Source organism: Oncorhynchus mykiss, chromosome 23, assembly GCF_013265735.2.
Source record: "Oncorhynchus mykiss isolate Arlee chromosome 23, USDA_OmykA_1.1, whole genome shotgun sequence".
Lineage (NCBI taxonomy): Eukaryota > Metazoa > Chordata > Actinopteri > Salmoniformes > Salmonidae > Oncorhynchus > Oncorhynchus mykiss.
In genome coordinates, this window is record NC_048587.1 from 46,813,746 (window position 1) to 46,828,954 (window position 15,209).

Below are 15,209 nucleotides of genomic sequence, written 5' to 3' on the forward strand. Positions count from 1 at the left end.
TGGACAATTTGTTCATGGAATATACCCTGGAATATTGAAACTGCTGATTTCTCTAAAGGCAATTTCAAAGGACAAAGGTAAGACAAATCAATTGTGATGTTTCAGAGGATTTTAGTCCAGAGCATCAGATATTTGAAGTATTTTGGGCTGTTTTGAGCGGCTGGCGTGCACTACATTTACCAAAACAAACATTTATAACCTGCAAACCAAACCAACTCTGTCTATTTCCATTATTCATCAGTCACATTTGTGATTGATTGAACTATGTGAGTGAACAACTCCATACAAATCAGTTCTGTTCAAAAACTATGTAACGTCAATTAGGATTAGTTTGTGTGTGCTTTAGAGACATTAGATAGTTTCTTCCCAACCTTGTTGGTCTGTCTCAGACTCCAAGCCTTTGACCTCTGGTCTGGCCCGCTATAGAGGACGGTTCTAAAGCCTCAGCACTGCCCGGAGGATGAGGATGCGTTGTACCATGGCAGCCTGCCCCCTATCCTGCCTCCTCCTCTCCTTCCTCCTGACGAGGTCCAGCCTGGCCCAGGACCTCACTGGCTCCACCACCATTGACACGGACGCCATCCAAACCCAGACAGCCAATCAGACAGCTCCGATGACCCCCACCACAGCGGAGCCCGTCACCATGCTAGTAACCACAGAGTTCGGTGGCGTGTCGACACCTAGTGGTGACATCGCGGACGATGAGGACGTCATCCCGACCAAAGGCACCCTTTGCCAAGGTTACTACGACGTAATGGGCCAGTGGGACCCACCTTTCAACTGCAACATGGGCGTTTTCCTGTACTGCTGCGGCACCTGCTTCTACCGCTTCTGCTGCCAGTTCAGAGGGCAGCGCCTCGACCAGAGCATCTGTTCAAACTATGACACGCCCATCTGGGCCAACACAGGCAAGCCCATCACCACGGTGACCGAGGACCACAGTGACCAGGAGAGGGATCGAACCCACATGATCGTCTATATCATCTGTGGGGGGGTGGCCATCATGGTGCTGATGGGCATCTTCACCAAGCTGGGCCTGGAGAAGATCAGGGGATCAGCAAGGGCACAGAACGACGTCAGCAACGCCAGGTGAGGGAGGGAGGGAGGTTATTTTGCTGCAACCATGAAATGAATCAGGCAAATTCTTTTGGCAACTTTTATTAATGTGTGTGTGTATTGTTAGGGGGAAACATATTGCACGTATATTAATTGTTTTAATACCCACTGATTAGATTTGTGTATTTCATCAAAATTTCACAAACTTGTTCACCTACCTGATCACTCTAGCCAGTGGTCTATTTACATTGATAAACTGTCATGTTGAATATTGAAGGTAACTGCAGGGGGATGTTGTGTTTAACAACAATCTATAGGGAATATGACCTGCTCCAGAAGTTGAGATGGAGAGAGAGAGAGCGAGGAGAAGAAAGGCACAAAGGAAGAGAAACAAAGAGAGGGAGGAGATCACAATATGACCAGAGGTAATGCTATAGATATCAAGCAAATACTTATCAAATACTTATCAAAACTAAGTTTATTCTACACTGCCAATGGATACACTTACTCAAAATAATGTATCATATTCCCTAATAGCTACAGTATGTACACCACATGACATCCCAGTCAGCCCTCATCTCCCTGTAAAGTGTTTCAGCCAGTGTTGGTCAGGTTAAATATCTGGTTCAGGGCTGGAGCGGAGCCTCAAGGACATCATTACTGAAACACTGCTACGCTACACAGGCTTACCTCTCCCTCCTTTTACCAGTTCTCCTGTTCTCTTTTATCCCCCTCATCTCTCTTTCTATTCTAGTACACTCCTCCTCCACCTCTTCTCCTCCACCTCTTATCCTCCTCTCTTCTGGGGGCCCTTGGTTTTGTTTTTGGTCATCAACGGAAGCAGGGCGGCACGGGATAAGAGATTTCACCCAATCAGAATCTCTCTCTCTTTCTCACGCTTCTCTCCCTTTCCAACTCTCTTTCTTTGTCTTCTCTCCCCCCTTTCTTCCTCTCTCTCTCCTCTGTCATTTTCTCTCTCACTCTCTCCTCCACTCCCCCTCTCTCTCCCTTCTCCATTCTGCCTCTTTACAGTAATGTCCCTATTAGCCGGCAGTTAATAACTCCACACTGGTTTCATATAACTCCACCTGGCCAATATTGAGATATGGAAATCTTCCATAAAAAAAGTTACAAAAAGCCCAAGGGAAATATAAATCGTATATTTCGCTCTGAAATCACATATTTATTGCATAGGGAGAGAACAGCGGCTCTCACAGTACAAGGCCATCAATGTCTCCAGCTTTGAGAAATATTAGCAGGATTACATTTTTTGGTTTTTAGATGTTACCACCTCTCCAAAATAGAACACTCCCCCAACGACATACCAGATGAACTGTCCTGGCCAGATTAGACTCACACAGATTAAATAAATGGCTCTCAGATTACTGGAATACTGTCGCTACTCCTCTGCTGCCCAGCTGGTCTTGCCATGTTCATGCTACACTCTTAGAAAAAAGGGTTCCAAAAGAGTTCTTCAGCGGTCCCCATAGGATATCTCTTTTTGGTTCTAGGTAGAACCCTTTTGAGTTAAATGTAGAACCCTCTGTGGAAAGGATTTAACATGGAACCAAAAGGGCTCTACCTGGAACCAAAAAGGGTTCTTCAAAGGGTTATCCTAATAGGGTTGGTCAAATAACCCTTTTAGGTTTTAGATAGCACCTTTTTTTGAGTGAATAGAGACCAACTAATTTCTACACAGAGTGAATAGAGACCAACTAATTTTTACACAGAGTGAATAGAGACCAACTCATTTCTACACGTGTATAGAGACCAACTCATTTCTACACAAAGTGTATAGAGACCAACTTATTTCTACATGTGTATAGAAACCAACTCATTTCTACACAGCTCATTTTGTCCATCGCTCATCTTTTCTTTCACCCTCTTTGACAACACACCCTGCAGTGCTGCTCTATAGGGCGCTTATTAGAACAGCATGCAGTATCTGCTCTCAAATCTGACAGTCAGTTTCTACCAGGACAGGTGTTACTTCCATACTCCACTCAATCCCCCCCTAAAATTTCACAGCAGTTAGTACATTACAATTATCGGTGTACATAGGACAGAATGTACCACTCTCCGTGTCACTCTACCCATTGATGCATGTCTAATCTAATGGAGGACATCGACCGAAAGGGACATTGCATAGAACTTAAACAAACAACAATAACCTTTATCCCAAAAGGCATCATTCCACATTCTGAATAGTGATTTATAGTTAAATTAACAACAAGAATGAGGATGCTGACTTTTAGGTTGGTAGTGCATGGTTCAGACCACAACATTCAGAGGACATGGGCCCAGGCATTTATTGCATGGTATAGAGTATCCACAAAAGGTGAGGATTAACATGGGGAAGAGAAGACTGAGTGGTCTAAGGATCTGATCTGATCGAGCGTGTGTGCGTGCGTGCGCGTGTGTGAGAGAGATCCATCCTTGGGACCTTAAGATATCATGTTCTATAACATGGGACTAAGATGGCTCCTAAAAAGGGCTTGACCTTACTTAAAAACCACTATGCCTTTCAATAAGGCAAATTAACAAAACAAAAACTTGATCGCTTTACCAATTCTCCCTCTACCACTACATTCTTCTTTGATGAGCTATGCCTTTTACTTCGCCTGTCCTTCGCTGCTGGGGTTCAATGTCTTTCAGTATTAGGAAAAAACATTAAAAGCTGTGTCATCTTCAACCTGAGAAGCAACCCAAAGAAAGACACAGACAGACAGAGAGTTGGGCACACCCCTTCTTCCATCCCTCCATCGCTCAGATTTCCTCCATGGTTGGTTTACATTACATGCTCCCTGATTTCGTACACTCCCTCCCTCCTAGTCCACCTGCAATGGCAATATCATGACATTTACCTTCTCCTGACCTCTTCCTCCCCCTGCCTCCCCCACAGCTGTGCTGTGCCTGGAAGAGACACACAAGGGTCACTGCTCATTGACTCAGCTCCAAGGGTTTAATTCTCACATCATCCTTTTTTCTAAATACCACAAAATGGCACTGAAATGGATGTAAGTCCAAGCCAGAACGTAGATGTCAAGTTCTGAGGGAAACCAACATCAGGGGCCTCAAGAAAGAGAGGAAGTGTGGAAGAGGAAGTGAGGTAGTAATGAATCATCTTTGCCCAGACCTACAGCTCGCTATAGTCTATACTGTAGGGTGACCAATAATCCTGTGTTTGACTGTCCATAGAGGACAGGTTAGGGGCCTGCATGCCACTGCGTGTGTTGTGCCAAATTCCAAATCGATCTCTAACCTCTAACCCCTGAGCACTTGTTTAGATCTGAAAGGATTGGATAGATAATGAATGTCTCCTGGAATACTGTGAGGTTCTGAATGCCACTGGATGTGTTAGGATCAATTCCATATAGAACCCTAGCCTGCCTTCTGAGCGCTTAGATCTGCATACCATTAGGCAATACCATTGGGCAGCATTTCCAATACCATGTTACCAGTGGTAAAACCAATCCATTATATTTTAATGAATAGTATCTCTGAACTGGTCTGCATGTTCCCATAGGGCCCTGGAGTGACACTGGGTGTATGTGAGCAGATTTGGGGAGCTGTTGGTGATGTCCCTGCTCTGTAACACTAATCTGAATTGACAGGGGATTCTGAGTGAGTTTTAACTGCACTGTTGACAGAAAGATGGAGATTGAGAAATGAGAAGAGACCTGGTGGAGAAGAGATGGCGGGAAAGGGAGAAATGGATGAAGGGAGGGTAAGAGAAAGGGAGAGAGAGAGAGAAATGGATGAAGGGAGGGTAAGAGAAAGGAAGAGAGAGGGAGAAATGGATGAAGGGAGGGTAAGAGAAAGGGAGAGAGAGGGAGAAATGGATGAAGGGAGGGTAAGAGAAAGGGAGAGAGAGAGAGAAATGGATGAAGGGAGGGTAAGAGAAAGGGAGAGAGAGAGAGAAATGGATGAAGGGAGGGTAAGAGAAAGGGAGAGAGAGGGAGAAATGGATGAAGGGAGGGTAAGAGAAAGGGAGAGAGAGAGAGAGAGAAATGGATGAAGGGAGGGCAAGAGAAAGGGAGAGAGAGAAATGGATGAAGGGAGGGTAAGAGAAAGGGAGAGAGACAGATTATGATTATTATGATAATTGTGACTAAACGTTTCTCAAGTAAGACCTTTGAATTGAGCTGTAGTGTTAAGATTTCCCCTTACTGGAACTAAGGGGCCGGTCCCAAGCCATAAAAAACAGCCCCAGACCACTATGCACTATGCATTCAGGCAGGTAGCGTTCTCCATTCGCCTAACCCAGATTCGTCCGTCGGACTGCCAGATGGTGAAGCGTGATTCATCACTCCAGAGAAAGCGTTTCCACTGCTCCAGGGTTCAATGGTGGCGAGCTTTACACCACTCCAGCCGACGCTTGGCATTGCACATGCTGATCTTAGGCTTGTGTGCAGCTGCTCGGCCATGAAAACCTTTGAATTACCAGATATGTTCATTCTGAAAATGGTTCATAAAGTCAAGAAGAAAACATGATAGCAGATAATACAAGGACATCTCTGCTTTAGAAACTGCCCTCAGAGTTAATAAAGGATAAAGTACATTCGTTTAGAGGGCTAGATTTCCCAATCATCAGAGTGGGGACTGTACAGTACATCGATTCTGAGCTGGGCTGGATCAGAGGGCAACATTTTCCAATCATCAGAGTGGGGACTGTACTGTACATCGATTCTGAGCTGGGCTGGAAACAGTGGTGGTGAGTGATGAACACTAGGACTGAGTGTTGCTAATTAGCTATCTGCCTCCCTGGTATGGGAGAAGGGATAATTGATTGCTACACAGCATTAGAAGACGCGTGTCTCACTCTCCTTGTTATTCGATACGATGTGCTTTCACCAAAAAGGATTAGCGATCATATAACGAACGCTCCGACGCAGGAAGTCTTATATAAGTGGCTATAGATACAGAGACTGTGTCCCAAATGAAACCCTATTCCCTATACGGTGCACTAATTCTGACCACAGGCTCTGGTCAAAAGTAATGTACTATATAGGAAATAGGGTGCCATTTGGCATGCACTGTATGTAGGCAAGGCTAAATGTCTTTACCTTCCCTGCTGTCCAGGAGAAGGATGAGACGTAAGCCTATTGTTGCTCATTGACAGCAAGATGGTTGTGTCTTCCAAAACTGACTGACTCTTGAGATGTTATCATGAAGTTACTGGAATTCAAGTGGAAAGGAGGATTCTGGTCTGTTTATCATCTTTATGACCTTGAAGATACATTATTGATTTGATTATCGACAAACATGGTGTTGTTTACATGTTGCAGTCATAAATGAATGGGCAGTAATGATGAATATCCCTTGTTTAAATGTAGTCCCAGTTTCTTTACAGTATATCCCGTACTGATGGCCTATATCTACTTTATTGTAGTCATTTAATCCTAATTTACATCAAACACACGTTAGTCTAGTCATGTAAATTTAGGGTAAAACTTCCTCACTTAAGCTAACATCTCTCAATTAAATGTTTTATTTTTACCACATAGATGGAGCCTGTGATGGAAGTTAAACTTAGCCTCTATAAATGCACTAAATGCCCAGAGATAAAAGCAGTTTTGCTGTAGATTAAAAATCCAAATCAGCAAGTTGTTCAGTAGCGAGCCAAACGAAAAGAGAACCAAGCCTTAGGCAGTCTCAGCTAGTGAGTCACAGACAACATGAGGTAGAGAGAGAGAGAGAGAGAGAGAGAGAGAGAGAGAGAGAGAGAGAGAGAGAGAGAGAGAGAGAGATGTAGGTTTAGAAAGAGAAAGAAAGTATAAGAGAGAAAGAGACAGATTCAGAGACTGACATGACAAAAGACTGAGAATGAGAGAGATTGAGAGAGAAATAGAGAGAAAGGAATATTTTGAGATTTAGGTGGCTTGAAAGAGAATACCATTATTGGCTCAGTAGTTAAATGATTTGAGCACAATCTTTACTTAATTTTATTGGTACTAAGCCCCATGTCTTCCTCCACTGCACACATAGAACCCCCAACGCCCCATACGTCTGCAAAGTCCCCCTGATGCCACACACGTCTGAGAAGTCCCCCTGACGCCCCCACACGTCTGCAAAGTCACCCTGACGCCCCCACACGTCTGCAAAGTCACCCTGACGCCTCCACACGTCTGCAAAGTCCCCCTGACGCCTCCACACGTCTGCAAGTCCCCCTGGCAATTCATCAGTTTGCAATATGTACACTACTGGGCAAAGTTTGGACACCTACTCATTCAAGGGTTTTTCTTTATTTTTACTATTTTCTACATTGTAGAATAATAGTGAAGACATCAAAACTTTGAAATAACACATGGAATCATGTAGTAATCAACAGAATGTTCAACAAATCAAACCATATTTTACATTTGAGATCCGTCAAGTAGCCACCCTTTGCCTTGATGACAGCTTTGCACACTCTTTGCCACAGCACTGAAGGAAGTGATTGAAAAAGCTTCTTCTACTTTCCCCAATGCACAAGTGGTTATCTCCACCCTGCTACCACGAAAAGTCTTCCACCCTGCTACCATACAGCGGGTAAACGCAAGTATTTCCTGTGACTGTGCCTCAAAACCAAATGTTTACCTGGCCCACCACTCCACCCTGGACTTGAACAGCCTTTATGACCAGGTCCACCTATACAAGGCAGCAGTGCTCACCTTCGCCCGGACTCTAAAGGACATCGCTCTCAAATGCAGCCCCAACACTTCACACAAGAGCAACAGATCAATAGTCACCCCGCCTAGACCAGTGAGACACTCTCCCAGACCTGTGAGACCCCCCCACTGGACCTACACATAGAGGACCCACGCCGAGAGGACCTACATCCAGACCACAACACCACCAGCCACATACACACCCCCACCCCAACCAATCAACACCCCCCCAAGTCAATCATGCCCACACCCCATTTGGCCCACTCAGATCGGACCTATGCCCCTCCAGCCCACCCCATGCACCCCACCCTCGCAAAGAGGGCCTCAACATGGAAGTCACACATACTCCCAGGCCGTGGGCGGGCAAACACGCCCAACCCCCACTCTTACACTAGCCCAAGCCAACGGCATGTAACAGATGCTCAGCAGGCTCTGCTCACACTTACTGGCCTAAGGCCAAACCCCCACGACCAACAACTTTGGACACTTTATGGAACACAAAGCCTTCAATATCTCATCCTGGAATATCCAAGGCCTGAGGTCATCTGCCTTTGGCCTAAAGAGCACGAACCTGGACTTCATCAAAGAAATCGGTAATACAGATATTGTCATCCTACAAGAAAAAAACATCTGGTATAGAGGAGATGGGCCCACTGGTTGCCCTCTAGGTTACAGAGAGCTGGTAGTCCCATCCACCAAACTACCAGGTGTAAAACAGGGAAGGGACTCAGGGGGTATGCTAATTTGGTATAGATCAGACCTAACTCACTCCATTAAATTAATCAAAACAGGAACATTTTACATTTGGCTAGAAATTCAAAAGGAAATGATCGTAACAGAGAAAAATGTCCTCCTGTGTGCTACCTATATCCCGCCACTAGAATCCCCATACTTTAAAGGAGAACCCTTTTTGGCTGCAGGGAGAATAATCATTTTGGGTTCCATGTCGAACCCTTTCTAGAGAGGGTTCTACCTTGTTCTCCTAAGGGGTCAGCTGAAGAACCCTTTTTTAAGATTGTACACATCTCTCTCAATACGATACATCTCCCTCAGCTGATCCCCATTCTGCTCTGCTCAGCTAGAGAGGGCAATTTACACCCTAGCACCCTCCCAACATTTAGACACATTCCTGGCACACAATGTACCGTACAGTGAACCACACTGTTTGTTCAGGAAAGCCCTCCCAGGAGAGGACAGCCCTGGCCCCCCACACCTCCTGAGGCCTGGGTCCCTAACACACACACACACACACACACACACACACACACACACACACACACACACACACACACACACACACACAGAGAGAGATAATGTCTGTCACTACAGCAGTGTGTTCCCTTACACACAGCTCAATGACATGACAGTGTGTTTGGGGGTATTTGTGACTGTGACAGTATGTGTCTGATAAGATTACACGCAATTAAAATGGCCCATTTTCAGTGTTACTCTCACTCTTTCTCTCTGCAGATTATGTTGTCACACACTCAGCCCAATTCTCTGGCTCCCATCACTTTCTATCATGTTCCCTGCAGTGTTGCTGCCCTTATTTTTGGCTTTGACTAAGCCTACAGCCACGCACAGTGGCTAACGATGGGGCGCTATGGGGAGTTATTGGCCCAGGAGTTTAGGTGTAGTGCTTGGGTCGATTGCCTGTAACCGCAGAATTGCTGTTTCAATCCCTGCTTCTCCTTAAATCCCCATACATGTAGAGAGTCATTCTAAATGGCTGAAGTCTAACTGTAATGTTTGTTTGTCCATCTACAGGACCATAACAGAGCTTATGAAGCAACCCGGAGGAGAGGTGGGCTCAGTGGAAAGTACAATCACCAACCCCCCTATCGGAACCAACGGCATCTCAGCTAGGATGCTACGCAGCCGCAGCGGTAAGCACAGCTACTCAGCACACAGACACATGCTAACACACTCCCTACGAATCAACGAAGTTGAGGGTTTCTCTTTGTTCCTCTGTGAAGAAAAACAAACCCAGCCAAAGCCCATTTTGCCATTGCTGTTTTAACCAGAGGCCCCTCTCTCTCATTGGAGGACGGGAGCTGGTTTCTCTTACTGTACTTTGGCATGACAGGAACACCCAACAGCCCCTCCTCTTCTCTAGCATAACTAAAGTAGCCAGACCAAACACTGCAGTTTCAGCGCAGAGTTATACCATTAGTGTGTGGTTACAGGATGAGGCTCTATGGTGTACTTACAACCCTACACCCAAACGCAACTCAGCAACTCAGTCCATCACATTACAGGATGATGAAATTATTCTCTAAGTGTATGACACGAGGTACAGCAACAGACACAACATGATTTCTGGAGCCCTCGTCTTTCAATGACCAGAGAAGTTGCATGCATTTGTACTCGTACTTCACTAGAATCCAGCTGGGTATACATCACAATATGCATGTAAACTGTAAAAAGAAATGTCCCTTTTTCAGGACCCTGTCTTTCAAAGATCATTCGTAAAAATACAAAAAACTTCACAGATCTTCATTGTAAAGGGTTTAAACACTGTTTCCCATGCTTGTTCAATGAACCATAAACAATTAATGAACATGCACCTGTGGAACGGTCGTTAAGACACTAACAGCTTACAGATGGTAGGCAATTAAGGCCCCAGTTATGAAAACGAAGGACACTAAAGAGGCCTTTCTACTGACTCTGAAAAAACACCAAAAGAAAGATGCCCAGGGTCCCTTCTCATCTGTGTGAACGTGCCTTAGGCATGCTGCAAGGAGGCATGAGGACTGCAGATGTGGCCAGGGAAATAAATTGAAATGTCCGTACAATGAGACGCCTAAGACAGTGCTACAGGGAGACAGGATGGACAGCTGATCGTCCTCGCAGTGGCAAATCACGTGTAACAACACCTGCACAGGATTGGTACATCCGAACATCACACTTGCGGGACAGGTACAGGATGGCAACAACAGCTGCCCGAGTTACACCAGGAACGCACAATTCCTCCATCAGTGCTCAGACTATCCGCAATAGGCTGAGAGAGGCTGGACTGAGGGCTTGTTGGACTGTTGTAAGGCAGGTCCTCACCAGACATCATAGGCAATAACGTCACCTATGGGCACAAACTCACCATCGCTGGACCAGGCAGGACTGGCAAAAGGTGCTATTCACTGACGAGTGGCAGTTTTGTCTCACCAGGGGTGATGGTCGGATTCGCATTTATCGTCGAAGGAATGAGAATTACACCGAGGCCTGTACTCTGGAGCGGGATCGATTTGGAGGTGGAGGGTCCGTCATGGTCTGGGGCGGTGTGTCACAGTATCATCGGACTGAGCTTGTTGTCATTGCAGGCAATCTCAACGCTGTGCGTTACAGGAAAGACATCCTCTTCCCTCATGTGGTACCCTTCCTGCAGGCTCATCCTGACATGACCCTCCAGCATGACAATGCCACCAGTCATACTGCTCATTGTGTGTGTGGTTTCCTGCAAGACAGGAATGTCAGTGTTCTGCCATGGCCAGCGAAGAACCCGGATCTCAATCCCATTGAGAGCGTCTGGGACCGGTTGGATCAAGGGTGAGGGCTAGGGCCATTTCCCTCCAGAAATGTCCGGGAACTTGCAGGTGCCTTGGTGGAAGAGAGGGGTAAACTCTCACAGCAAGAACGGGCAAATATGATCCAGTCCATGAGGAGGAGATGCACTGCAGTACTTAATGCAGCTGATGGCCACACCAGATATTGACTGTTACTTTTGACCCCCCCTTTGTTCAGGGACACATTATTCAATTTCTGTTTGTCACGTCTGTGGAACTTGTTCAGTTTATGTCTCAGTTGTTGAATCTTGTTATGAAAATGAACACAGTTGACAGTGAGAGGACATTTATTTTTTGCTGAGTTTATGTGTGTGTGTAGCTACCGTAGAATAACAATTACTCATTCTAATTCTATGGTGTGTACACTGTGCTGATAGTGGCGTCAAGTTAACACAAAGCATGCCTTAGTGGTTGATAACATTAGTGAGACATTGATTTGGAGAATTCCTTGTCTGGTAGTGGGAACAACAGATACTACACACATCAAGGAGATAAGGAGCTAGGGGAAAGAGAAGGAAACCAGGGGCTTCTGTAAGTAGACCACGTGCACGGTACACATGGTAAACATCAATAGCAAAACTAGCAGCAATCACCAGCCTGGTCTCATAGAATAGACGTAACATAGTAAATGTAAATCTGTGACACTCACATTTGTATGATACGTTATGTTTGGTATGGTTACATAAGACAGAAGGTTACTTAAGCCAAAAATGAATGGAGGGAGGTTGGTCGAGGAGGTTGGGTGGGCGTATAAAGCGAATGTCTTGCAACCCAAATGTTGTGTGTTTCAAATCACATCACGCACAACTTCTGCATTTTAGCTAATTAGCAACTACTTACTACTTTTTTAGCTACTTTGCAACTACTTAGCATGTTAGCTAACCCTTCCCCTAACCCAAACCTTAACCCGTATCTTAACCCCTAACCCTAATCTTAACCTGTACCTTAACCCATACCTTAACCCTAACCTTAACCGTAATCCCTGACCCCAAGCCTAGCTAAAGTTAGCCACTTAGCTAACATATCATACGCATTGTAATTTGTAACATATTGTATGAAAATGTATGATGGACATCCACAAATTAATACATACCATATGAAATGTAACATATCATACTCAATAGAGCGAAAAAGATTTACATGTACTATGTTACGTCTAACCCTGAGTCAATGTTGGCCAGCCCAACTGCACATCCATCCACAAGTGGCATGTGCCAATTCTATGCATCCAGATCCAGCTGTGTGTTTGTGTGTGTGGGGGTGGAGGGGAGTGTTTGATCTAAGAGGGCCCCTACCTCTTCCCTTACCCCTCCAGCTGACTGTGCATCCATAGAATCAGATTAGATTAGAGAGAACACACACATCACACATCACCCAAAACCCTTTGTGGATATCAGACTATCTATAGAGTTCTCTGTAAACCCCCTCTAAACACAACACACACCAAATAAAACACACACATCACACACAATAAAACACACACAAACAAACACACATCAAGGATCTTCATTACTGTGTGTTGTGTGTTGAGGCATTGGCTGTAGCAGTAGAGATTGGACTTGGATCATTTGTGCAAATGCAGCTCAGAGGATTACACACACACACACACAGCGCTCCACCAGTCTTGAGGATTTGGGCCGTCAGTGATGTAGGATTTGCGGTAAGAACCGTAGACCCCGCCATGCTCACCAATCCCTCTTTCTAAAGGATTTCAGTTTGACACAGTGGCGCTTCTGGTTTACAGTTCTGTCACTGCTCTAATCTCAAACTATCTCAGAGATATAGGATTGAAACAGTTGTCAGGCAACTTTAAAAGGTCTGGCTCTGAAGGTGTTGTTAAAACACTGTGGTTTGAATAACCTCTGTCCCCTCAATTGACTGTTGAGGATCATCCATCTCTGTTTCTCACTTAGATGAGTGGGACATTACAGCACATTATGTTTCCAAACAGTATTGGCTTTTCCAGTGGGGAGGGAAAGAGATGATTTGGAAAAAGAAAGAGATGGTTTGGAAAAATAAAGCAATGCTTTGGAAAAAATAAATATATGGTTTGGAAAAAGAAAGAGATGCTAAGGTCTAATGCAGCCATATTTATCTCAATATCAAATCATTTCTTAATAACAATTATGTACCTTACTGTGATTGTGCGCATGTTGTGCATGTGGATTTAGTCCATCCCCACCAGACAAGTTCATAAAATACCAAAACCAACTGTGAACCAACTATATTCATTTGGGGACAGGTCAAAACAGGTACAGTATGAAACATTCATGGACATTTAGCTAGCTAGCGTGCTGTTGCTAGCTAGTTTGTCCTGGGATATAAACATTGGGTTGTTATTTTACCTGAAATGCATATGGTCCTATTTTTAGGTGGATCTTTTGGACCCATTTTGAGACACACAAAATAGTGTGTTCTCTACTCAGACAATTAATCCATAAAAAAAGGGGAATCCTAGATGGTTTTTAGTTAGTTTTCTTTGATAAATCTCTCCTCGTTCATTCTTTTTCTTCCGTGGATTTTTTGGGCAGTTGGCAACCAACTTTAAGGTGCATTACCGCAACCAACTGGACTGCAGTGTGGACCTCGTTCATCTGTCAATCGCCCACATGGGTACATGCTTGTAAAAACCAATGAGTAGATGGGAGAAGGGGGATTTGTGGCGTGTAAAGCTTTAAAATAGAACAAAGTCCTATTTTAACAAAAAAATAGAACAAAGTCCTATTTTAACACCTGGCTACACAGATGCTGTTGACTCGCGTGAGCAGTTTGGATGAAATGATTGAATAACATGGAAGTGTACATTTATTTTGCCAGGCTCGCACACGCAACGTGGGTGGTCTGGTCAGCATGTGAGTGGGGAGGGGAAAACTGAAAAATAGATGTTATTGGCAGAGAGGTTTGGAACTCTCTTTCTTATTGGTCTATTTTATTTATTTTATTTTACCTTTATTTAACCAGGTAGGCAAGTTGAGAACAAGTTCTCATTTACAATTGCGACCTGGCCAAGATAAAGCAAAGCAGTTCGACAGATACAACAACACAGAGTTACACATGGAGTAAAACAAACATACAGTCAATAATAAAGTATAAACAAGTCTATATACAATGTGAGCAAATGAGGTGAGAAGGGAGGTAAAGGCAAAAAAAGGCCTTGGTGGCAAGGTAAATACTTATTTATTAACAAAATGATGTCACCAGGCAGGCCAAAACTCCATCTGACCAAAACAGGCAGACATTTCAGATAGTCTTTTCAAACAGCTCTTACACTAAAAGGGCATTATCAAAATTTTCCCAGTTTTACAGTATTATTCCAACTACATAGCGTGTAAATATATAAAACACAGGACAATCCTGTTTTGGACTGCACTGGGCCTTTAATGTAAGAAAGAGATTGCCAAGAGAAAGAAAAGTACACAACTCCCAATGACCTAGTTATCAAACAATAGGAAACCACCAAGGAATCAGCATCACTCACAACACTCACCTCGCACTACCTCTCACTCAATAGCTCTTTCTTTCTCTCTTCCATCCATCTTTCTCTGTCTCCTTCTATTCTGTCCATCTTTCTCAATTCAATTCAAGGGGCTTTGTTGGCATGGGAAACATGTGTTAACATTGCCAAAGCAAGTGAGGTAGATAATATACAAAAGTGAAATAAACAATAAAAATGAACAGTAAACATTACACATAAAGAAGTTTCAAAACAATAAAGACATTACAAATGTCATATTATATATACAGTGGGGCAAAAAAGTATTTAGTCAGCCACCAATTGTGCAAGTTCTCCCACTTAAAAAGATGAGAGAGGCCTGTAATTTTCATCATAGGTACACTTCAACTAAGACAGACAAATTAGAAAAAAATTCCAGCAAATCATATTGTAAGATTTTTTATGAATTTATTTGCAAATTATGGTGGAAAATAAGTATTTGGTCAATAA

The 15,209-nt window shown here is 44.1% G+C and overlaps 1 protein-coding gene across 1 annotated transcript in view; it reads left to right on the forward strand.

Moving 5' to 3' along the window:
* The first annotated feature begins 478 nt into the window (after positions 1 to 478).
* LOC110503126 (protein shisa-9A-like) overlaps positions 479 to 15,209 on the forward strand; it is a 28,028-nt gene continuing 13,297 nt past the window's right edge. The window contains exons 1-2 of the mRNA XM_021581467.2: positions 479 to 1,089; positions 9,474 to 9,592. Coding sequence (XP_021437142.1) covers positions 479 to 1,089; positions 9,474 to 9,592 — 730 coding nt within the window. The remainder of the gene's footprint in view (positions 1,090 to 9,473; positions 9,593 to 15,209) is intronic.